The sequence below is a fragment of the Bidens hawaiensis genome, unplaced genomic scaffold, assembly GCF_021521415.1.
Source record: "Bidens hawaiensis isolate Kalapana, Puna unplaced genomic scaffold, B.hawaiensis_p1.1 tig00001582_1, whole genome shotgun sequence".
NCBI classification, from domain to species: domain Eukaryota; kingdom Viridiplantae; phylum Streptophyta; class Magnoliopsida; order Asterales; family Asteraceae; genus Bidens; species Bidens hawaiensis.
The window spans coordinates 66,495-93,544 of NW_027491091.1; the positions used below are offsets into that span (position 1 = coordinate 66,495).

Here is a 27,050-nt window from a genome sequence, read left to right on the forward strand (position 1 = left end):
CAGAAATTCATGCATGGTGACCTCCATACAATATTACATGACCCTATGTAAGAATCGGACTAATAATTATGCCCTGTCGCCACCCCGCAGCTCGTTCAAAATTTTGCAAGTATTGCCAAAGGGGTATGTTCACTGATCCGGAGAAAACACAGAGTATGGGTCGAAACGCTGAATCGGATCAAAAATTCGTGCATGGTGACCTCCATACAATACTTTTTGACCCTACGAAAGAAACATATCAATAATTATACCCTGACGCCACCCCGCGGCCTGTTCGAAATTTTGCGAGTATCGCCAATAAGGTATGTTCACTGATCCGGAGAAAAAACTGAGTATGGGTCGAACCGCTAAATCGAATCAGAAATTCGTGCATGGTGACCTCAATACAATTTTACATGACCCTACGGAAGAATCGGATCAATAATTATACCCTGACGCCACCCCGCAGCTCGTTTAAAATTTTACAAGTATTGCCAAAGAGGTATGTTCACTGATCCGGAGAAAAAATTGAATATACATGATGAACTCCATACAATATTTTTTTACCCTACGAAAGAATCGGATCAATAATTATGCCCTGACGCCACCCCGCGGCTCGTTCGAAATTTTGCCAGTACTGCCAAAGGGGTAAGTTCACTGATCCGGAGAAAAAACTGAGTATGGGTCGAACCGCTGAATCGGATCAGAATTTCGGTCTTGGTGACCTCCATACAATATTTTTTGACCCTACAAAAGAATCAGATCAATAATTATTCCCTGACGCCACCCTGCGGCCCGTTCGTAATTTTGCTAGTATTGCCAAAGGGGTTTGTTCACTGATCCGGAGAAGAAACTGAGTATGGGTCGAACCGCTGAATCGGATCAGAAATTCGTGCATGGTGACCTCCATACAATATTACATGACCCTACGAAAGAATCGGATCAATAATTATGTCATGTCGCCACCCTGCAGCTCGTTCAAAATTTTTCAAGTATTGCCAAAGGGGTATGTTAACTGATCCGGAGAAATAACTGAGTATGGGTCGAACCGCTTAATCGGATCAGAAATTCGTGCATGGTAACCTCCATACAATATTATTTTGCCCTACGAAAGAATCGGATCAATAATTAAGCCCTGCCGCCATCCCGCGGCTCGTTCATAATTTTACAAATATTTCCAAAGGGGTATGTTCACTAATCCGGAGAAAAAACTGAGTATGGGTCGAACCCCTAAATCGGATCAGAAATTTGTGCATGGTGACCTCCATACAATATTACATGACCCTGAGAAAGAATCGGATCAATAAGTATTGCCAAAGAGGTATGTTCACTGATCCGGAGAAAAAATTGAATATACATGATGAACTCCATACAATATTTTTTTACCCTACGAAAGAATCGGATCAATAATTATGCCCTGACGCCACCCCGCGGCTCGTTCGAAATTTTGCCAGTATTGCCAAAGGGGTAAGTTCACTGATCCGGAGAAAAAACTGAGTATGGGTCGAACCGCTTAATCGGATCAGAAATTCGTGCATGGTGACCTCCAAACAATATTTTTTGACCCTACGAAAGAATCGGATCAATAATTATACCCTGACGCCACCCCGCGGCCCGTTCGAAATTTTGCGTGTATCACCAAATAGGTATGTTCAGTGATCCGGAGAAAAAACTGAATATGGGTCGAACAACTAAATCGGATCAGAAATTCATGCATGGTGACCTCCATACAATATTACATGACCCTACGAAAGAATCGGATCAATAATTATGTCTTGTCGCCACCCTGCGGCTCGTTCAAAATTTTACAAGTATTGCCAAAAGGATATGTTCACTGATCCGGAGAAAAAACTGAGTATGGGTCGAACCGCTGAATCTGATCAGAAATTCGTGCATGGTGACCTCCATACAATATTACATGACCCTACGAAAGAATCGGATCAATAATTATGTCCTTTCGCCACCCTGCAGCTCGTTCAAAATTTTGCAAGTATTGCCAAAAGGGTATGTTCACTGATCCGGAGAAAAAACTTAGTATGGGTCGAACCGCTGAATCGGATCAGAAATTCGTGCATGGTGACCTCCATACAATATTTTTTGACCATACGAAAGAATCGGATCAATAATTATACCCTGACGCCACCCCGCGGCCCGTTCGAAATTTTGCCAGTATAGCCAAAGGGGTATGTTCACTGATCCGGAGAAAAAACTAAGTATGGGTCGAACCGCTGAATCGGATCAGAAATTCGTGCATGGTGACATCCATACAATATTTTTGACCCTACGAAAGAATCGGATCAATAATTATGCCATAACACCACTAAGTGGCCCGTTCGAAAATTTGCAAGTATTGCCAAAGGGGTATGTTCACTGATCCGGAGAAACAACTGAGTATGGGTCGAACTGCTGAATCGGATCAGAAATTCGTTCTTGGTGACCTCCATAAAATATTTTTAGACCCTACGAAAGAATCGGATCAATAGTTATACCCTGACGCCCGTTCGAAATTTTTCAAGTATTGCCAAAGGGGTATGTTCTCTGATCCGGAGAAAAAACTGAGTATGAGTCGAACCGCTGAATCGGGTCAGAAATTCGTGCATGATGACCTCCATACTATATTTTTTTACCCTACGAAAGAATCGGATCACTAATTATGCCCTGACGCCACCCCGCGGCCCGTTCGAAATTTTACCAGTATTGCCAAAGGGGTATGTTCACTGATCCGGGGAAAAAACTGAGTATGGGTCGAACCGCTGAATCGGATCAGAAATTCGTGCATGGTGACCTCCATACAATATTACATGACCCTATGTAAGAATCGGACTAATAATTATGCCCTGTCGCCACCCCGCAGCTCGTTCAAAATTTTGCAAGTATTGCCAAAGGGGTATGTTCACTGATCCGGAGAAAACACAGAGTATGGGTCGAAACGCTGAATCGGATCAAAAATTCGTGCATGGTGACCTCCATACAATATTTTTTGACCCTACGAAAGAAACGTATCAATAATTATACCCTGACGCCACCCCGCGGCCTGTTCGAAATTTTGCGAGTATCGCCAAAGAGGTATGTTCACTGATCCGGAGAAAAAACTGAGTATGGGTCGAACCGCTAAATCGAATCAGAAATTCGTGCATGGTGACCTCAATACAATTTTACATGACCTTACGGAAGAATCGGATCAATAATTATACCCTGACGCCACCCCGCAGCTCGTTTAAAATTTTACAAGTATTGCCAAAGAGGTATGTTCACTGATCCGGAGAAAAAATTGAATATACATGATGAACTCCATACAATATTTTTTTACCCAACGAAAGAATCGGATCAATAATTATGCCCTGACGCCACCCCGCGGCTCGTTCGAAATTTTGCCAGTATTGCCAAAGGGGTAAGTTCACTGATCCGGAGAAAAAACTGAGTATGGGTCGAACCGCTGAATCGGATCAGAAATTCGTGCATGGTTACCTCCATACAATATTACATGACCCTACGAAAGAATCGGATCAATAATTATGTCCTGTCGCCACCCTGCAGCTCGTTCAAAATTTTACAAGTATTGCCAAAAGGATATGTTCACTGAACCGGAGAAAAAACTGAGTATGGGTCGAACCGCTGAATCGGATCAGAAATTCGTGCATGGTGACCTCCATACAATATTACATGACCCTACGAAAGAATCGGATCAATAATTATGTCATGTCGCCACCCTGCAGCTCGTTCAAAATTTTTCAAGTATTGCCAAAGGGGTATGTTAACTGATCCGGAGAAATAACTGAGTATGGGTCGAACCGCTTAATCGGATCAGAAATTCGTGCATGGTAACCTCCATACAATATCATTTTGCCCTAGGAAAGAATCGGATCAATAATTAAGCCCTGCCGCCATCCCGCGGCTCGTTTATAATTTTACAAATATTTCCAAAGGGGTATGTTCACTAATCCGGAGAAAAAACTGAGTATGAGTCGAACCCCTAAATCGGATCAGAAATTTGTGCATGGTGACCTCCATACAATATTACATGACCCTGAGAAAGAATCGGATCAATAATTATGCCCTGACGCCACCCCGCGGCTCGTTCGAAGAATTTGCCAGTATTACCTAAGGGGTAAGTTCACTGATCCGGAGAAAAAACTGAGTATGGGTCGAACCGCTGAATCGGATCAGAAATTCGTGCATGGTTACCTCCATACAATATTACATGACCCTACGAAAGAATCGGATTAATAATTATGTCTTGTCGCCACCCTGCAGCTCGTTCAAAATTTTACAAGTATTGCCAAAAGGATATGTTCACTGAACCGGAGAAAAAACTGAGTATGGGTCGAACCGCTGAATCGGATCAGAAATTCGTGAATGGTGACCTCCATACAATATTACATGACCCTACGAAAGAATCGGATCAATAATTATGTCATGTCGCTACCCTGCAGCTCGTTCAAAATTTTGCAGGTATTGCCAAAAGGTATGTTCACTGATCCGGAGAAAAAAACTGAGTATAGGTCGAATCGCTTAATCGGATCAGAAATTCGTGCATGGTGACCTCCAAACAATATTTTTTGACCCTACGAAAGAATCGGATCAATAATTATACCCTGACGCCACCCCGCGGCCCGTTCGAAATTTTGCGAGTATCACCAAATAGGTATGTTCAGTGATCCGGAGAAAAAACTGAGTATGGGTCGAACCACTAAATCGGATCAGAAATTCATGCATGGTGACCTCCATACAATATTACATGACCCTAAGAAAGAATCGGATCAATAATTATGTCTTGTCGCCACCCTGCGGCTCGTTCAAAATTTTACAAGTATTGCCAAAAGGATATGTTCACTGATCCGGAGAAAAAACTGAGTAGGGGTCGAACCGCTGAATCTGATCAGAAATTCGTGCATGGTGACCTCCATACAATATTACATGACCCTACGAAAGAATCGGATCAATAATTATGTCCTTTCGCCACCCTGCAGCTCGTTCAAAATTTTGCAAGTATTGCCAAAAGGGTATGTTCACTGATCCGGAGAAAAAACTGAGTATGGGTCGAACCGCTTAATCGGATCAGAAATTCGTGCATGGTGACCTCCATACAATATTTTTTGACTCTACGAAATAATCGGATCAATAATTATGCCCTGACGCCACCCCGCGGCCCATTCGAAATTTTGCGAGTATTGCCAAAGGGGTATGTTCACTGATCCGGAGAAAAAACTGAGTATGGGTCGAACCGATAAATCGGATCAGAAATTCGTGCATGGTGACTTACATACAATATTTTTCACCCTATGAAAGAATCGGATCAATAATTATGCCCTGACGCCACCTCGTGGCCCGTTCGAAATTTTGCGAGTATTTTAAAAGTAGTATGTTCACTGATCCGAAGAAAAAACTGAGTATGGGTCGAACCGTTGAATCGGATCAGAAATTCAGTCTTGGTGACCTCCATACAATATTTTATGACCCTACGAAAGAATCAGATCAATAAATATGCCCTGACGCCACCACGCGATTCGTTCAAAATTTTGCAAATATTGCCAAATGGGTATGTTCACTAATCCAGAGAAAAAACTGAGTACGAGTCGAACCGCTGAATCGGATCAAAAATTCGGTCTTGGTGACCTCCATATAATATTTTTTGACCCTAAGAAAGAATCAGATCAATAATTATGCCCTGACGCCACCCCACGGCCCGTTCGTAATTTTGCTAGTATTGCCAAAGGGGTATGTTCACTAATCGAACAATATTACATGACCCTACGGAAGGTTCGGATCATTAGTAATGCCCTAACTCCACCTCGCGGCCCATTCGAAATTTTGCAAGTACTGCCAAAGGGGTATGTTCACTGATACGGAGAAGAAACTGAGTATGGGTCGAACCGCATAAATGGATCAGAAATTCGTGCATGGTGACCTCCATACAATATTTTTTGACCGAAGAATCGGTTCAATAAGTATGCCCTGACGCCACCCCGCGGCCCGTTCGAAATTTTGCCAGTATTGCTAAAGGGGTATGTTCACTGATCCGGAGAAAAAACTGTGTATGGGTCGAACCGCTGAATCGGATCAGAAATTTGGTTTTGGTGACCTCCATACAATATTTTTCACCCTTCGAAAGAATCGGATCAATATTTATGCCCTGACGCCACCCCGAGGCCCGTTCGAAATTTTGCCAGTATTGCCAAAGGATCCGGAGAAAAAACTGAGTTCGGGTCGAACCGCTGAATCGGACCAGAAATTCGGTCTTGGTGACCTCCATATAATATTAAATGACCCTACTAAAGAATCGAATTAATAATTATGCCCTAACTCCACCCCGCAGCCCGTTCGAAATTTTGAAAGTATTGCCAATGGGGTATGCTCACTGATCCGGAGAAAAACCTGAGTATGAGTAGAACCGCTGAATCGGATCAGAAATTCGGTCTTGGTGACCTCCATACAATTTTTTTGACCCTACAAAAGAAATGGATCAATAATTATGCCCTGACGCCACTACGCGGCCCGTTCGTAATTTTGCCAGTATTGCCAAATGGGTATGTTCACTTATCCGGAGAAAAAACTAAGTATGGGTCAAACCACTTAATCGGATCAAAAATCCGGTCTTGGTGACCTCCATGCAATATTTTCTAACCCTACGAAAGAATCGGATCAATAATTATGCCCTGACGCCACCCCGCAGCCCATTCGAAATTTTTCCAGTATTGCTAAAGGGGTATGTTCACTGATCCGGAGAAAAAAACTGAGAATGGGTAAAACCGCTGAAAAGGATCAGAAATTCGTGCATGGTGACCTACATAAAATATTTTTTGACCCTACGAATGAATCGGATCAATAATTATGCCATTACGCCACCCGGCGGCCCGTTCGTAATTTTGCAAGTATTGCCAAAGGGGTTTGTTCATTGATCCGGAGAAAAAACTGAGTATGGGTCGAACCGCTGAATCGGATCAGAATTTCGGTCTTGGTGACCTCCATACAATATTTTTTGACCATACAAAAGAATCAGATCAATAATTATTCCCTGACGCCACCCTGCGGCCCGTTCGTAATTTTGCTAGTATTGCCAAAGGGGTATGTTCACTGATCCGGAGAAGAAACTGAGTATGGGTCGAACCGCTGAATCGGATCAGAAATTCGTGCATGGTGTCCTCCATACAATATTACATGACCCTACGAAAGAATCGGATCAATAATTATGTCATGTCGCCACCCTGCAGCTCGTTCAAAATTTTTCAAGTATTGCCAAAGGGGTATGTTAACTGATCCGGAGAAATAACTGAGTATGGGTCGAACCGCTTAATCGGATCAGAAATTCGTGCATGGTAACCTCCATACAATATTATTTTGCCCTACGAAAGAATCGGATCAATAATTAAGCCCTGCCGCCATCCCGCGGCTCGTTCATAATTTTACAAATATTTCCAAAGGGGTATGTTCACTAATCCGGAGAAAAAACTGAGTATGGGTCGAACCCCTAAATCGGATCAGAAATTTGTGCATGGTGACCTCCATACAATATTACATGACCCTGAGAAAGAATCGGATCAATAAGTATTGCCAAAGAGGTATGTTCACTGACCCGGAGAAAAAATTGAATATACATGATGAACTCCATACAATATTTTTTTACCCTACGAAAGAATCGGATCAATAATTATGCCCTGACGCCACCCCGCGGCTCGTTCGAAATTTTGCCAGTATTGCCAAAGGGGTAAGTTCACTGATCCGGAGAAAAAACTGAGTATGGGTCGAACCGCTTAATCGGATCAGAAATTCGTGCATGGTGACCTCCAAACAATATTTTTTGACCCTACGAAAGAATCGGATCAATAATTATACCCTGACGCCACCCCGCGGCCCGTTCGAAATTTTGCGTGTATCACCAAATAGGTATGTTCAGTGATCCGGAGAAAAAACTGAATATGGGTCGAACAACTAAATCGGATCAGAAATTCATGCATGGTGACCTCCATACAATATTACATGACCCTACGAAAGAATCGGATCAATAATTATGTCTTGTCGCCACCCTGCGGCTCGTTCAAAATTTTACAAGTATTGCCAAAAGGATATGTTCACTGATCCGGAGAAAAAACTGAGTATGGGTCGAACCGCTGAATCTGATCAGAAATTCGTGCATGGTGACCTCCATACAATATTACATGACCCTACGAAAGAATCGGATCAATAATTATGTCCTTTCGCCACCCTGCAGCTCGTTCAAAATTTTGCAAGTATTGCCAAAAGGGTATGTTCACTGATCCGGAGAAAAAACTTAGTATGGGTCGAACCGCTGAATCGGATCAGAAATTCGTGCATGGTGACCTCCATACAATATTTTTTGACCATACGAAAGAATCGGATCAATAATTATACCCTGACGCCACCCCGCGGCCCGTTCGAAATTTTGCCAGTATAGCCAAAGGGGTATGTTCACTGATCCGGAGAAAAAACTAAGTATGGGTCGAACCGCTGAATCGGATCAGAAATTCGTGCATGGTGACATCCATACAATATTTTTGACCCTACGAAAGAATCGGATCAATAATTATGCCATAACACCACTAAGTGGCCCGTTCGAAAATTTGCAAGTATTGCCAAAGGGGTATGTTCACTGATCCGGAGAAACAACTGAGTATGGGTCGAACTGCTGAATCGGATCAGAAATTCGTTCTTGGTGACCTCCATAAAATATTTTTAGACCCTACGAAAGAATCGGATCAATAGTTATACCCTGACGCCACCCCGCGGCCCGTTCGAAATTTTTCAAGTATTGCCAAAGGGGTATGTTCTCTGATCCGGAGAAAAAACTGAGTATGAGTCGAACCGCTGAATCGGGTCAGAAATTCGTGCATGATGACCTCCATACTATATTTTTTTCCCTACGAAAGAATCGGATCACTAATTATGCCCTGACGCCACCCCGCGGCCCGTTCGAAATTTTACCAGTATTGCCAAAGGGGTATGTTCACTGATCCGGAGAAAAAACTGAGTATGGGTCGAACCGCTGAATCGGATCAGAAATTCATGCATGGTGACCTCCATACAATATTACATGACCCTATGTAAGAATCGGACTAATAATTATGCCCTGTCGCCACCCCGCAGCTCGTTCAAAATTTTGCAAGTATTGCCAAAGGGGTATGTTCACTGATCCGGAGAAAACACAGAGTATGGGTCGAAACGCTGAATCGGATCAAAAATTCGTGCATGGTGACCTCCATACAATATTTTTTGACCCTACGAAAGAAACGTATCAATAATTATACCCTGACGCCACCCCGCGGCCTGTTCGAAATTTTGCGAGTATCGCCAAAGAGGTATGTTCACTGATCCGGAGAAAAAACTGAGTATGGGTCGAACCGCTAAATCGAATCAGAAATTCGTGCATGGTGACCTCAATACAATTTTACATGACCCTACGGAAGAATCGGATCAATAATTATACCCTGACGCCACCCCGCAGCTCGTTTAAAATTTTACAAGTATTGCCAAAGAGGTATGTTCACTGATCCGGAGAAAAAATTGAATATACATGATGAACTCCATACAATATTTTTTTACCCTACGAAAGAATCGGATCAATAATTATGCCCTGACGCCACCCCGCGGCTCGTTCGAAATTTTGCCCGTATTGCCAAAGGGGTAAGTTCACTGATCTGGAGAAAAAACTGAGTATGGGTCGAACCGCTGAATCGGATCAGAAATTCGTGCATGGTTACCTCCATACAATATTACATGACCCTACGAAAGAATAGGATCAATAATTATGTCCTGTCGCCACCCTGCAACTCGTTCAAAATTTTACAAGTATTGCCAAAAGGATATGTTCACTGAACCGGAGAAAAAACTGAGTATGGGTCGAACCGCTGAATCGGATCAGAAATTCGTGCATGGTGACCTCCATACAATATTACATGACCCTACGAAAGAATCGGATCAATAATTATGTCATGTCGCCACCCTGCAGCTCGTTCAAAATTTTTCAAGTATTGCCAAAGGGGTATGTTAACTGATCCGGAGAAATAACTGAGTATGGGTCGAACCGCTTAATCGGATCAGAAATTCGTGCATGGTAACCTCCATACAATATTATTTTGCCCTACGAAAGAATCGGATCAATAATTAAGCCCTGCCGCCATCCCGCGGCTCGTTCATAATTTTACAAATATTTCCAAAGGGGTATGTTCACTAATCCGGAGAAAAAACTGAGTATGGGTCGAACCCCTAAATCGGATCAGAAATTTGTGCATGGTGACCTCCATACAATATTACATGACCCTGAGAAAGAATCGGATCAATAATTATGCCCTGACGCGACCCCGCGGCTCGTTCGAAATTTTGCCAGTATTACCTAAGGGGTAAGTTCACTGATCCGGAGAAAAAACTGAGTATGGGTCGAACCGCTGAATCGGATCAGAAATTCGTGCATGGTTACCTCCATACAATATTACATGACCCTACGAAAGAATCGGATTAATAATTATGTCTTGTCGCCACCCTGCAGCTCGTTCAAAATTTTACAAGTATTGCCAAAAGGATATGTTCACTGAACCGGAGAAAAAACTGAGTATGGGTCGAACCGCTGAATCGGATCAGAAATTCGTGAATGGTGACCTCCATACAATATTACATGACCCTACGAAAGAATCGGATCAATAATTATGTCATGTCGCTACCCTGCAGCTCGTTCAAAATTTTGCAAGTATTGCCAAAAGGTATGTTCACTGATCCGGAGAAAAAAACTGAGTATAGGTCGAATCGCTTAATCGGATCAGAAATTCGTGCATGGTGACCTCCAAACAATATTTTTTGACCCTACGAAAGAATCGGATCAATAATTATACCCTGACGCCACCCCGCGGCCCGTTCGAAATTTTGCGAGTATCACCAAATAGGTATGTTCAGTGATCCGGAGAAAAAACTGAGTATGGGTCGAACCACTAAATCGGATCAGAAATTCATGCATGGTGACCTCCATACAATATTACATGACCCTAAGAAAGAATCGGATCAATAATTATGTCTTGTCGCCACCCTGCGGCTCGTTCAAAATTTTACAAGTATTGCCAAAAGGATATGTTCACTGATCCGGAGAAAAAACTGAGTATGGGTCGAACCGCTGAATCTGATCAGAAATTCGTGCATGGTGACCTCCATACAATATTACATGACCCTATGAAAGAATCGGATCAATAATTATGTCCTTTCGCCACCCTGCAGCTCGTTCAAAATTTTGCAAGTATTGCCAAAAGGGTATGTTCACTGATCCGGAGAAAAAACTGAGTATGGGTCGAACCGCTGAATCGGATCAGAAATTCGTGCATGGTGACCTCCATACAATATTTTTTGACTCTACGAAATAATCGGATCAATAATTATGCCCTGACGCCACCCCGCGGCCCATTCGAAATTTTGCGAGTATTGCCAAAGGGGTATGTTCACTGATCCGGAGAAAAAACTGAGTATGGGTCGAACCGATAAATCGGATCAGAAATTCGTGCATGGTGACTTACATACAATATTTTTCACCCTATGAAGATAATTATGCCCTGACGTCACCTCGTGGCCCGTTCGAAATTTTGCGAGTATTTTAAAAGTAGTATGTTCACTGATCCGAAGAAAAAACTGAGTATGGGTCGAACCGTTGAATCGGATCAGAAATTCAGTCTTGGTGACCTCCATACAATATTTTATGACCCTACGAAAGAATCAGATCAATAAATATGCCCTGACGCCACCACGCGATTCGTTCAAAATTTTGCAAATATTGCCAAATGGGTATGTTCACTAATCCAGAGAAAAAACTGAGTACGAGTCGAACCGCTGAATCGGATCAAAAATTCGGTCTTGGTGACCTCCATATAATATTTTTTGACCCTAAGAAAGAATCAGATCAATAATTATGCCCTGACGCCACCCCACGGCCCGTTCGTAATTTTGCTAGTATTGCCAAAGGGGTATGTTCACTAATCGAACAATATTACATGACCCTACGGAAGGTTCGGATCATTAGTAATGCCCTAACTCCACCTCGCGGCCCATTCGAAATTTTGCAAGTACTGCCAAAGGGGTATGTTCACTGATACGGAGAAGAAACTGAGTATGGGTCGAACCGCATAAATGGATCAGAAATTCGTGCATGGTGACCTCCATACAATATTTTTTCACCGTACAAAAGAATCGGTTCAATAAGTATGCCCTGACGCCACCCCGCGGCCCGTTCGAAATTTTGCCAGTATTGCTAAAGGGGTATGTTCACTGATCCGGAGAAAAAACTGTGTATGGGTCGAACCGCTGAATCGGATCAGAAATTTGGTTTTGGTGACCTCCATACAATATTTTTCACCCTTCGAAAGAATCGGATCAATATTTATGCCCTGACGCCACCCCGAGGCCCGTTCGAAATTTTGCCAGTATTGCCAAAGGATCCGGAGAAAAAACTGAGTTCGGGTCGAACCGCTGAATCGGACCAGAAATTCGGTCTTGGTGACCTCCATATAATATTAAATGACCCTACTAAAGAATCGAATTAATAATTATGCCCTAACTCCACCCCGCAGCCCGTTCGAAATTTTGAAAGTATTGCCAATGGGGTATGCTCACTGATCCGGAGAAAAACCTGAGTATGAGTAGAACCGCTGAATCGGATCAGAAATTCGGTCTTGGTGACCTCCATACAATTTTTTTGACCCTACAAAAGAAATGGATCAATAATTATGCCCTGACGCCACTACGCGGCCCGTTCGTAATTTTGCCAGTATTGCCAAATGGGTATGTTCACTTATCCGGAGAAAAAACTAAGTATGGGTCAAACCACTTAATCGGATCAAAAATCCGGTCTTGGTGACCTCCATGCAATATTTTCTAACCCTACGAAAGAATCGGATCAATAATTATGCCCTGACGCCACCCCGCGGCCCATTCGAAATTTTTCCAGTATTGCTAAAGGGGTATGTTCACTGATCCGGAGAAAAAAACTGAGAATGGGTAAAACCGCTGAAAAGGATCAGAAATTCGTGCATGGTGACCTACATAAAATATTTTTTGACCCTACGAATGAATCGGATCAATAATTATGCCATTACGCCACCCGGCGGCCCGTTCGTAATTTTGCAAGTATTGCCAAAGGGGTTTGTTCATTGATCCGGAGAAAAAACTGAGTATGGGTCGAACCGCTGAATCGGATCAGAATTTCGGTCTTGGTGACCTCCATACAATATTTTTTGACCCTACAAAAGAATCAGATCAATAATTATTCCCTGACGCCACCCTGCGGCCCGTTCGTAATTTTGCTAGTATTGCCAAAGGGGTATGTTCACTGATCCGGAGAAGAAACTGAGTATGGGTCGAACCGCTGAATCGGATCAGAAATTCGTGCATGGTGACCTACATAAATGTTTTTTGACCCTACGAAAGAATCGGATCAATAATTATGCCCTGACGCCACCCCGCGGCCTGTTAGAAATTTTGCCAGTATTGCTAAAGGGGTATGTTCACTGATCTGGAGGAAAAAACTGAGTATGGGTCGAACCGCTGAATAGATTAAGAAATTCGTGCATGGGAACCTCCATACAATATTACATGATCCTACGAAGGAATCGGATCAATAATTATGCCCTGACGCCACCACGCGGCCCGTTCGAAATTTTGCAAGTATTGTCAAAGGGGTATGTTCACTGATCCGGAGAAAAAACTGAGTATGGGTCAAATCGCTGAATTGGATCAGAAATTCGGTCTTGGTGACCTTCATACAATATTTTTTAGACCTTACGAAAGAATCAGACCAATACTTTGAGTCAAGATTTGACCTAAAAATGATCATAAGGGAGATTGGAATCTTCTCAACCTCCTCAGAAATCGCTAAGTATGGAACCGGGCACACCTGAGACATCCGAGCAAGGTTTTACTTAGTCGGGCATGATATTTTGCCTATCGGTCAAGGTTATCTTCTAGAAGTTTTTTTTAGTGCATATCCGAGCAGGGTTCACCAATTAGTGTATATCCGAGCAAGGTTCACTAGTTAGTGTATACCCGGGCAAGGTTCACTATGTCTAGCAAGTTTGTTCTTCATAGCCGAGTAAGGTATACTTTCGAGTAAGCTCTTGGTTAACCAAGCTCATGAAACCAAGTGATTGGAAGATCGGGCAAGGTATTCATCAATAATAGTGGTCCGAGCAAGCTTGATGTGAGTAATAAAATATCACAAGTTACATCGGGCAAGGTTCAACTCAAGCATACTAAAGCGTTACCGAGCACACTTTGCTAAATAAGCTATTCCCTAGTAAGGAGTTGAAAGGACTATGGAAGAAAAAGGTTGCTCATAAGATCTTTTCGGGCAAAGTCTGATAAGGTCAAGAAAATTGAAGTCTACTCGGTGAAAGATAAGTCTACCGGAAACTGTTCCCGAACACACTTCAAAGTTACCAGGTATACCCGGAGAAGACAAGGCACAAAGCCTACTCGGAGAAGACAACTTATGCAAAGTGATATGTGTCTAATGATGCTCTTTCTAAGTAACTCACAAATAAGCTTTAAATTTATAAAACCAGACTCCTAAATAAACCACACAAAACCGGCAAGTGTACAGATCACTAATAGTATAGAACTAAGAAGTCCGATTATCGAACACAAGGACACGTGAAAACGCCTATGATAACTAAACCCTAGACAAGACCTTCCTAAATATTTTTTTTTTAATTTGATTTTTAATAATTAAACTTACTTGACCTAATTTACTTTGACTAAATTAATTAACCTAACTTAACGAAACTAGATGAAACATCTAATGAAACTTAGAGACTTAACTGCAATTGGAGAAAACGTCTACCTAGGTAAGAATCCTATTGAAGGTCTAGCAAGCTAATGGATTGAATAATCTCACGACGCCGGTATCTAAAGATGACACAACTAAGGCTCGCTCAAGAAAGCTAGATCACCTCTCGGTCTCACTAACAAACCCTAACTTACACTTAATTGATTTTAAGAACAAACCGGGAAACGAATGCTAAGGTGTTCTAATGCCGACTCTCCTCTCGGACTCACCGGCACACGACCCTAATGGAAACGAATACTACGCAACCAAGGATAGAGGAACAATTTGGTTTAACTAAACTAGACTAACTAATAGCTCACAAACCCAAACCCGACAAGAACTAAACTCGCTCTCGCGCAATCCTAATCCTAACAAGTAAAAGCTATGAGACGACTTTACTTCCTATCACCTCTCGGTCTCTAAGAAGATGCTTAACCGTTGAATTGTATCAATCAATAATCTCAACAAAACCCTACGGTTGTACCTACCGCAAACAAACTCTAAACACAAAGTAAAGAATTGAACATGCAACTATCAATCAAAACCAATTCAATTAACCGAAGCACGAGATTATGAGATAAAACCAATAAAATCACAGCAACTAAACACAACCTAATTCATCATTAAACCAAACTTTCAATAGCAATTCATGTCATATTGATCAAACAATCCAATCAACTCATCAAACCGAACAATAATCATCAAACCTATATTTTATACACATACGAAAGATTCGGATCAATAATTATGCCCTGACGCCACCCCGGGCCCGTTCGAAATTTTGCCAGTATTGCCAAATGGGTATGTTCACCGAGCTGGAGAAAAAACTGAGTATGGTTCGAACCACTGAAGCTGATCAGATATTCGGTCTTGGAGACATCTATACAATATTTTATAAATATACGAAAGAATCGGATCAATAATTATGCCCTGACGCCACCCCGGGGCCCGTTCGAATTTTTGTCATTATTGCCAAAGAGGTATGTTCACAGAGCCAGAGAAAAACCTGAGTATGGGTTGAACCACTGAATCGGATCAGAAATTCGGTCTTGGAGACTTCCATACAATATTTTATATACATACGAATGAATCGGATCAATAATTATGCTCTGACGCCACCCCGGGGCCCGTTCGAAATTTTGCCAGTATTGCCAAAGGGGTATGTTCACCGAGCCGGAGAATAAACTAAGTATGGGTCGAACCACTGAATCGGATCAGAAATTAGGTCTTGGAGATTTCCATACAATTTCTGATCCTATTACCGAAGGGGTATGTTCACGAGCCGGAGAAAAAACTGTGTGTGGGTCGAACCACTGAATCGGATCATAAATTCGGTCTTGGTGACTTCCATACAATATTTTATGGCCCTACGAAAGAATCGATCAATAATTATTCCCTGACGCCACCGCGGGGTCCTTTCTAAATTTTGCCAACATGGCCAAAGGGGTATGTTCACGAGCCGGAGAGAAAACTGCGTATGGGTCGAACCACTGAATCGGATCAGAAATTCGGTTTTGGTGACTTACATACAATATTTTATGACCCTACGAAAGAATCGATCAATAATTATGCCCTGACGCCACCCTAGGCCCGTTCGAAATTTTGCCAGTATTGCCAAAGAGGTATGTTCACGAGCTGGAGAGAAAACTGATTATGGCTCGAACCACTGAATCGGATCAGGAATTCGGTCTTTTGTGACTTCCGTACAATATTTTATGACCCTACGAAAGGATCGATAATCAGTTTTGCCAGTATTGCCAAAGGGGTTTGTTCACGAGCCGGAGAAAAAACTGAGTATGCATCGAACAACTGAATCGAAACAGAAATTCGGTCTTGGAGACTTCCATACAATATTTTATGACCTTACGAAAGAATCGGATCAATAATTATGCCCTGAGGCCACCCCGGGCCCGTTCGAAATTTTGCCAGTGTTGCAACAGGGGTATGTTCACTAGCCGGAGAAAAAACTGAGTATGGGTCGAATCATTGAATCGGACCAAAAATTCGGTCTTGGTTACTTTCGTACACTATTTTATGACCATATAAAAAATCGAATCAATAATTATGTCATGACGCAACCTCGAGACTCGTTTGAAATTTTGTCAGTATCGCCAAATGGGTATGTTCACGAGCCGGAGAGAAAACTGCGTATGGGTCGAACCACTAAATCGGATCAGAAATTCCGTCTTGGTGACTTCCGTACAATAATTTATGTCCCTACGAAAGAATCGGATCAATAATTATGCCCTGACGCCACCCCAGGGCCCGTTCGAAATTTTGCCAGTATTATTGCCAAAGGGGTATGTTCACGAGCCGGAGAAAAACTGAGTATGGGTCGAACCACTGAATCGGATCAGAAATTCGGTCTTGGTGACTTCCGTACAATATTTTATGACCTTACGAAAGAATCGGATCAATAATTATGCCATGACGCCACCTTAGGGCCCGTTCGAAATTTTGCCATCATCGCCAAAGGGGTATGTTCACGAGCCGAAGAGAAAACTGAGTATGGGTCGAACCACTGAATCAGATCATAAATTCGGTCTTGGTGACTTCCGTACAATATTCTATGACCCTACGAAAGAATAAGATCAATAATTATGCTCTGATGCCACCCAGGGGCCCGTTCAAAATTTTGTCTGTATTGCCAAAGGGGTATGTTCACGAGCCGGAGAAAAACTGATTATGGGTCGAACCATTGAATCGGATCAGAAATTCGGTCTTGGTGACTTCCATACAATATTATATTACCTTACGAAAGAACCGGATCAGTAATTGTGCCCTGACGCCACCCCGCGGCCCGTTTAAAAATTTGTAGTATTGGCATAGGGGTATTTTCATGAGCCAGAGAGAAAACTGAGTATGGGTCGAACCACTGAATCAGATCAGAAAATCGGTCTTGGTGACTTCCGTACAACATTTTATGACCCTACGAAAGAATCGGATCAATAATTATGCATTGACGCCACTCCGTGGCCCGTTCGAAATTTTGCCTGTATTGCCAAAGGGGTATGTTCACGAGCCGGAGAAAATGGAGTATGGGTCGAACCATTGAATCGGATCAGAAATTCGGCCTTAGTGACTTCCATACAATATTTTATGACCCTACGAAAGCCGGAGATAAAACTGCGTAAGGGTCGAACCTTTGAATCGGATCATAAATTCGGTCTTGGTGACTTCCATTTAATAATTTATGACCCTACGAAAGAATCAGATCAATAACTATGCCCTGACGCCACCCCGAGGCCCGAACAAAATTTTGTCAGTATCGCCAAAGGGGTATGTTAACGAGCCGGAGAGAAGACTGAGTATGGGTCGAACTATTGAATCAGATCTGAAATTCGGTCTTGGACACTTCCGTACAATATTTTATGACCCTACGAATGAATCGGATCAATAATTATGCATTGACGCCACTCCACGAGCCGTTCGAAATTTTGCCAGTATTGCCAAATGGGCATGTTCACGAGCCGGAGAGAAAACTGTGTATGGGTCGAACCACTAAATCGGATCAGAAATTCCGTCTTGGTGACTTCCATATAATATTTTATGACCCTATATTGAAAGAATCGGATAAATAATTATGCCCTTACACCACCCCGTGGCCGTTCGAAACTTTGCCAGTAATTCAAAAGGGGTATGTTCACGAGCCGGAGAGAAAACTGCGTATGGGTCGAACCACTGAATCGGATCAGAAATTCGGTTTTTGTGACTTACATACAATATTTTATGACCCTACGAAAGAATCGATCAATAATTATGCCCTGATGCCACCCTAGGCCCGTTCGAAATTTTGCCAGTATTGCCAAAGAGGTATGTTCACGAGCTGGAGAGAAAATTGATTATGGCTCGAACCACTGAATCGGATCAGAAATTCGGTCTTGGTGACTTCCGTACAATATTTTATGACCCTACGAAAGAATCGGATCAATAATTATGCACTGACACCCCTCTGCGGCTCGTTCGAAATTTTTCCAGTATTACCAAAGGGGTATGTTCACGAGCCAGAGAGAAAACAGCGTATGGGTCAAACCACTGAATCAGATCAGAAAACTGGTCTTGGTGACTTCCGTACAATATTTTATGACCCTACGAAAGAATCGATCAATAATTATGCCCTGACGCTACCCTAGGGTCCGTTCGAAATTTTGCCTGTATTGCCAAAGGGGTATGTTCACGAGCCGGAGAGAAAACTGAGCATGGGTCGAATCACTGAATCGGATCAGAAATTCGGTCTTGGTGACTTAAGTACAATATTTTATGACCATATGAAAAAATCGGATCAATAATTATGCCATAACGCCACCTCAAAACCAATGTTGCAAAAGTCGCTAGGCGGTCCCTAGGCGGCCGACCTCCTTGGAGGGAGTACTCGGAGAGTACTCGGACATGATAAATATAAAGAAAAATAGATTTTGGGTAATATATATATTTCAAATATCATAAGTTTACTAATATTTATAACAAAATAAATGAATATCAATATAAATAAGAGAAATACATTTTTAAACACTAAATTATTCTAAAAAATGTTAATCATTAATTAAAAATAATGATATTTGTTTTTTAATATTATAGAAATACAAATTATGTTGTATTTTTTAACTCAAAATAGACCCAAGTTAACCGACTAGATGTGATTCAGGCTAGTGTTGACCACCTTTGACCAATTTTTAGTAACTAGGCGGAGTTAAAGAAACTCCCTTTGACACCGTACCTTGTAGCGGTACTCAGAGAGTACTCTACTTTTACAACATTGCTCAAGACTCGTTTGAAATTCTGGCATTATTGCCAAAAAGGTACGTTAAGAATCAATAAGAGAGAAAACTTAACATGAATCAAACCGTTTCCGTATTTTATTGACCTTAGTAAATAAAATAAAGTACAATGGTGACACTCTTCTTAAGTCTCTCTCTCACACACACAAATGTCACCATTTCATCATCACTCACCGGCTGTATATATATATGATATATAGATACATAGAGATACGATTTGGTTTCCAAATAATAATAATAATAATAATAATCCAATAACCGCCTATTCTCCCCCAATCCTTTCCTTCTTTCTGCAATATCTCACCTTCAATTTCAATTTCAATTTCAATTTCATTTTAGTTTCATCTTACTCTGCTTTCATTTGACGCAATAATTAGTTGTTAATCAGTAATGGCGTTGTTAGATCCGCCTAATATCGGCGAATCCACTACCACCACCAACGATATACGCACCTAGATTCGACGCCGAACGACTCTCAAGTCCGATACCAATATTAATAATAATAATAATAATAATGTTAATACTAATAATAATAATCATACTAATAATAATAATGATGATAGTGATAATAATATTAGTAATGGAAAGGAAGAGATCGGATGTGGTGGTGATACAAAAGAGGAGGAGGAGGAGGAATCTAAGAAGAGTGTGGTGCATTACGCTTATCGAGCTTCGTCTCCGGCTCACCGCAGAGTTAAGGAGTCTCCGCTGAGCTCGGATGCTATCTTCAAGCAGGTTGTGCTTGCTTTGTTTAATTGTTTATACTTGTTAATTAATATAATTAGTTTATTTTAGATAGTGGTGGATTGTAGGTTGTACTATTGATTGTAATGTGTTTAGTGTGTTATTAATTATTATTGATATGAAAATGATGTATTAAGGTTTTAGGTTAGATAGATAGATGACTGAGTAGCTTTGGAATTGACTTTAGTTTTGTTTTTTGTTTTTACTGCAAGTAGTTATAGTTAACATAAAGTGAGGCTAAGAGAATTACAACAAATATAGTGATGGTAGTTGCTTTTTTTCTTTCAACTATAAAATGTGTGTCGGTTGAGAGTTACGGTTTGTTTATAAGTTGGAACTGGAAAGAAGGGAAGAATGCTGGCTTAAAGTGCTTCGATTAGTCTTGGTAGTTGATAGATCATATTGTTATGGCTCACACGTTAAGTGGAAGATTATGAACTGAAAATCTTTTACTCTTACCGCTTTTAACCAATTATTATATCGCTGTACGTGATTAGTTCAGTTTGTTTTGCAAATACAGTGTTTTGCATGCGAAATCTGATCTGGTCAATAGGATAATATGTAGAAAGAACTAAAGTTGATTTCTTTGAAAGATGAAACTAGCTTTGAGAGGTTCACACTTGATGATAGAGAATTTAGATAGAAGTTTGTGTGTGTGTGTAATATGGCATTCACATTTTTCCATGTTAGCTGAAAAGTGCACAATTCTGGATGATTCTGCCTTTTGGGAATGTAAAGTTAAAGATGAAGGAAACATAATAGCTTGGAAGTTTAGTGTAGCATGCACCTTTATTGGTCTTTTTTGTTTGAAACACACGTTTAGCTCATGATTAAAACCATTTGTATCATATAAATGGCTTGTAGTGTAGCTGTGTAGGCACAAAGAACTTTGGTTGATGTCTTTTGGTGGATTAGAAATGTAACATCAAGATTCAAGACAGTTATCATGGACTCTGATGTACCTACCCATGTAACTTTTATAATTAGTGTGTTTTTTCCGTTCATGTTATGGTAACAAAAATGCATGTTTCTCTTATTATTAGCATCCGCACTTGAGATGAGTGATTATGATTGTGATCAAGCCATTGAGAGCCTTATTATTATACAATTACTTTTAATTACACAAGACATAATTGAAATGGCTAACTAGAAACCTCTGGCAGAGTCATGCAGGTCTCTTTAACCTTTGCATAGTTGTGCTTGTTGCTGTAAACAGTAGGCTCATCATTGAGAATCTGATGAAGGTAAGACCATGTTATTTTTATATTTGGATATCGGTGTCAGCTTATAATATTATGTGAATCATATGCGTTATAGCTAACATTATTCCAATTACATGTGCAGTATGGATTGTTGATCAATTCCAATTTTTGGTTCAGTTCAAGATCATTAAGAGAGTGGCCACTTCTGATGTGCTGGTAATATTCTTTTTTAGTCACTTTTGTAAAAGCCATATAAGAAATACTTACACCATTTTAATAATTTGTATGGATGTGTTGGTTTCTGATCTTGCAGCATGTCTCTTCTGCTCTTTCCTCTTGCTGCTTACATCGTTGAGAAATTAGCTTGGAAAAAACGTATATCGGACCCTGTAAGTGAACTGTTTCCTATAGTCATGCGAAAATTTTGTTAATTTCACAGAAACTAATTAAATCTGATCTTTTGTAGTTTGTAATTACTCTCCATGTTATAATAACTACAACTGCAATTCTGTATCCAGTTTACATGATTTTGAGGTCAGTTTGTTTACCCCCTTAAATGCTACAAGTTTGTTTTGTGCTTTTTGAAATACAGTCTCAGTTAACCTAGTTTTAATTATTGTATCGGATAGTCATTTGGAAATATTAAATAAAAGTCCTGTCTTTAGCAGTATAGCTTGTCTACTTTATATAATGAATTGAAATTACCACCCATACTATTGTGTTTTTTTAAATACAATTTAAAGGCTTATACATAAATAGAATCAATTGATGCATATAAAAGGCTACGGTTGAAGTTGAGACTTATTTATGCAAGACACGCATTCTCATGTGGTTGTTTAAACTTCAAATCTATGCAGGTTTGGTTCAGCTGTTCTGTCAGGTGTTACATTGATGCTGTGTGCTTGCATTAACTGGTTAAAGCTGACATCTTTTGTGCATACAAATTACGACATGCGGTCCCTTGTAAATTCAACTGATAAGGTAAGTTAATAGGATATATTTTGGATTTCATCACAAATCAATCCTGTTTGGCCAAAACATTTCAAATTGTACCCTATGTCCCTATGGGAATGCTTTTATTTTTCTAATGTACATGCGTATATGTTATGTTGCTAGGGAGAAGTAGAGTCCAAAAATATTGAGTTGTTTTATGATGTGGACTTCAATAGCTTGGTTTATTTCATAGTTGCTCCTACTTTGTGTTACCAGGTATAAAATGCTCAGCCTTCACCATTAGTATTATTATTGTTATTATTTAGATTGCTGTTGTTAATATCGTTATCGTTATCATATTGAGGCATTTTACTTGTAGGTAAGCTATCCTCGGACTGCGTTTATTCGAAAGGGTTGGGTGTTACGACAACTGATCAAGCTGGTAACATTTACAGGGTTCATGGGATTCATCATAGAACAGGTAAGTCTGTCCTTTTTAAGGATGTTACACTTTTTTAATTTGTACTTTCTTTGCTTCCCAAACACTATCTAATCATTTCAAACTATTATATTTATCCACAGTATATCAACCCAATTGTCAAAAACTCTCGACATCCACTGAAAGGAGACATTTTATATGCAATTGAGCGGGTTTTAAAGCTTTCAGTTCCAAATTTATATGTTTGGCTCTGTATGTTTTACTGTTTTTTTCACCTTTGGTAAGTGTTTGCTGCTTTTATCACTCTAGTGATAGCTTTTGTTCATCATTATCTAGTCATTTACATGCATTACTATAATACAGGTTAAATATACTTGCTGAGCTTCTTCGTTTTGGAGATCGCGAGTTTTATAAAGATTGGTGGAACGCACAAACTATTGAAGAGGTGTGACCTATTTACCAATTATTTATTTATTTATTTATTTATTATTATATTCAAATATTGTTTGCTAATTTACTTCTTTTCATGCTTTTTCCATTGGTGCGTGGTTATAGTACTGGAGACTATGGAATATGGTGAGCAGCTTCAAAATTAAATTCCTCCATCTTTGAGCTTTTATACACATGAATACACATAGATGATAGACATACATTATAATATAATATATCCTGTATAAATTCTTGCAGCCTGTTCATAAATGGATTGTAAGGCATCTGTATTTTCCATGCTTGCGTAATGGGATACCTAGGGTAATGATTTATTGTCCCAATTATGTATCATTTCATGCTTAGAATAATATAGTTACCCTTCACTTGATTATATTATATATTTGTTTTTTATAATATATAATTAACTTTGTGCCGTCCCTTGGATTCAGGGTTCTGCCATCTTGATTGCGTTTTTCATGTCTGCTGTGTTCCATGAGGTACATTTCATCTCTTTGGTCTTTTACTTTAGTCGCATAACGTTTACAATGGATATTTTTTTAATTTTGTTTTCTATTTTTTAAAGCTTTGTATTGCTGTTCCCTGCCACATTTTCAAATTCTGGGCCTTTATCGGGATCATGATTCAGGTAATGTTCTTCTTTACTTTTTTGCTTCATGTGTCGGTTATATCAGCATCTAAGACCATACCTAGTCAAAACAGATTGAAACTCTTAACCATTTACCAATCTAATGACAGGTACCGTTGGTCTTAACTGACGAACTACTTGCAGAACAAGTTTCAAAACTCAATGGTATCTCATACTGCGTCTCTTTATTTATCAATTTATTGTATTCTCGTTGACCATGAATTGAGGTCTAATTACGAAACTTGAACTTGAATCAAATGCAGGTGGGAAACATAATCTTTTGGTGCATCTTTAGCATTCTTGGCCAACCCATGTGTGTATTACTCTACTATCATGACGTCATGAACCAAAAGGTGAATAGTACCAAGTGAATTTTAGCCGATTCTCGTTCTTAGAAAGCAATTTTGTAGCAAGTTTTATGTGAAATTAGTCCAGTGGTAACCATGTATTGTGTGTGTTTTCGGGTCTTGTGATGGTAGGTGCCGGTTAACTTTGAACCATCAAACCTGTCATCAGGCGTTGTTGGTCTCGAACTTGTTAATAGTAATATAGTGTTTCACAAATACAAATTCATAGTATATGCTGCTCTGTTAGTTGATAATCAGCTCTCTGTTGGAATTAATATTCTAATAACGAGATTGTCCGGTCCATTGATCGACTTTAAAAACAGAATAAACCCAGACTTTAAAGAACCTGAACTTCTAACAAGCAATTATTTTATTTATCTATTTATTTACAATATGGTTTTGTCAGTCTTTAAAGTTTTTAAAATAATTTAGAATATAAATTGTCCGGCTGAAATACACTTTGATTTTATTCGGGCTCTCTGGCTTAGTGATAGTCCGCCACAAGGGATTTAGTTTTGCTAAAATGTCACATTTTATTTGCTTGATAAAATAAAAATATGACATCCATACACAAGAATCATATTAAATCTACACATTCACATGAATCTATCCATTGATTCCCACATCATCCACCATTATACCCATCACTTTTCACTTTATGCCCATTATAAAGACAGATAGAGTCTAGATATGAATGAATCACATAAACCCAAATGGAAGATTCGAGTTCAAAGTCTTACAACGACAAGACGATGCAAATAGAAGCATACAATACCCACCAATCATCGTCTTCACAAGTCCAGATCGAAAACAACGATCCAAGTGTTGCAAAGTCGATATCTAGAATGTGAAGGTTGACTGATCCCGAATTGCGAAGAAAGAAAAGGATTGCTGGCTACAATGCTTATGCTGTTGAAGGGAAGGTCAAAGGGTCAATCAGGAAGAGCTTTAGGTGGATTAAAGATAAATGCTCAAAGATGGTTCATGGTTTTAGATCATGACCTGACCTGACCTGACCTGACAGGACTCGTATGTTGCATTGTGTTTTTGTCGTAAAGTTTGGTTTGTTGGGTTGTACCGCAAGCGAGAAAAGTTGTAAAATGGGATTTGTTAATTTGATGTTGGAAATGAAGTATGAAAATGATGTTGGAATATTGATGATTTGCTTGATGCTTATGGTTTTGATGATGTGTATCTTTGTTTTGATCACGATGGGTGTTTGGATAACGAATACTAAATATTTTCATTGTATCCTCTTCATAAAAAGTTTAAGTTGAATATTACGAAAATGATAACTTTAAGCCTATGCAACAGGTAAAAAGAGAGGAGGGTTAACCATAATTCTAATATTTATTTACAAGTTAAGTTGTTTATTAATATCAAGAGTTCACGAAATATCAAATATTTGCCAAATCTATAAACAATTCGATGCAATTTCATAGCTCTATCGGTTTTAGAAAGGTAAAAAGTAAATCAAATAGGAACTAAGTTTATATGTGTATTGTTAAAAGTTATTGAAAGAATATATGTTCTATCTAAAGTTACTCAACTTTTATAACATGTTTCAATTGCGTGATACTTTTTTTATTATATATACATATGTTAACCCTTTTATAAGATCAATTTATCTTAATGAAACATATATATGCATCTTGGTTACAACTAGTGATAATCATGTTTTAAGATTAACTTAATTTGAACAATCATGAAATTTGTTATTATTTGAAGCTAATCACATAAGATAATAATATAATGTGGTAGAGTTGATGTCATACATGTGAACTTGATGGATGAGTATGGTAGGTTTTTTTCTTTTTTTGGGTACATTAGGTGTGTTTGGGAACATTATTATGACATATACCAATGATTTAAAGTTTTGTATGCTACATTAAATATGACTTTTTAAAGCTCCTTACAATTCTCATGATTTAGTTAAAGTTAATATGCAATTTGCCTACCAAAAATTCTATCTTTGAAAATATTGAAAATTTGTAAAAATAAAAAAAAATTGGTTATACTTGAAAGTTGAAACCCCAAATTTACGTGACAGTTAATCAACTTATTTGTATAGTCCATTCAATATATTTAAATTGACTTTGACCAAAAAGAATTTATATTTGGATGATTTTGTGTATTGACTGGAATCAAAATTGACATCTGGTCCTATGAAGTGTGAATCAAATCCCGACAATAACATATGATGACCAAATCAAAGCCCAAAAATAGAAGTAATGGGACCAAAAATCAAATAAACTTTTTCAAATAAAGTTATTTAATAAATCAAACATGTTAGTATACTCACTTAATGTTTGCTCACTACATAAACATTTTTAAGTAGACGACACTTGTATGTAAGGCTGACAATTTTTTACACGAACATGTTAATGGGACAACGATATTAATAGGTTTCGTCGTTTGGGTTGAGCTCAAAATGTTTCGTGTCTTAAACAAATCTTCTTGTATAAGACCAATTTAAATTTGTGTTCTAACAAGTTAAACGCATGTTAACCTGTTCTAACCTGTTTATATTTTTTTTAATTTTAAAAATCTAATATTTTTTTTGTTTAGTTATGTATTAATGAAGATTTTTTTTGTTTTTTTTTTGTTAATGTTTGTCATCATGTTTAAGGTTATTTATGTATTAATGTATTAATTAATACTTTTTTGAACTTTGGTAATTTTTTTTATTCAAAACATATGAATTATTGACCCTAACCGGGTCGTGTCGTGTTAACCTACCTCTA

The 27,050-nt window shown here is 39.4% G+C and overlaps 1 protein-coding gene across 1 annotated transcript; it reads left to right on the forward strand.

The window, feature by feature from the left end:
• The first annotated feature begins 19,925 nt into the window (after positions 1-19,925).
• LOC143589281 (diacylglycerol O-acyltransferase 1-like) lies at positions 19,926-24,479 on the forward strand. Its single transcript, XM_077070097.1, has 16 exons — positions 19,926-20,301; positions 21,474-21,554; positions 21,655-21,728; positions 21,826-21,901; positions 21,979-22,046; positions 22,370-22,493; positions 22,629-22,721; positions 22,825-22,926; positions 23,028-23,164; positions 23,248-23,329; positions 23,440-23,460; positions 23,572-23,634; positions 23,763-23,810; positions 23,897-23,959; positions 24,070-24,124; positions 24,223-24,479. Exons 2-16 carry the CDS (start codon positions 21,549-21,551, stop codon positions 24,252-24,254), a joined length of 1,044 nt encoding a protein of 347 aa, XP_076926212.1. The 5' UTR covers positions 19,926-20,301; positions 21,474-21,548; the 3' UTR covers positions 24,255-24,479.
• Positions 24,480-27,050: the final 2,571 nt, after the last annotated feature.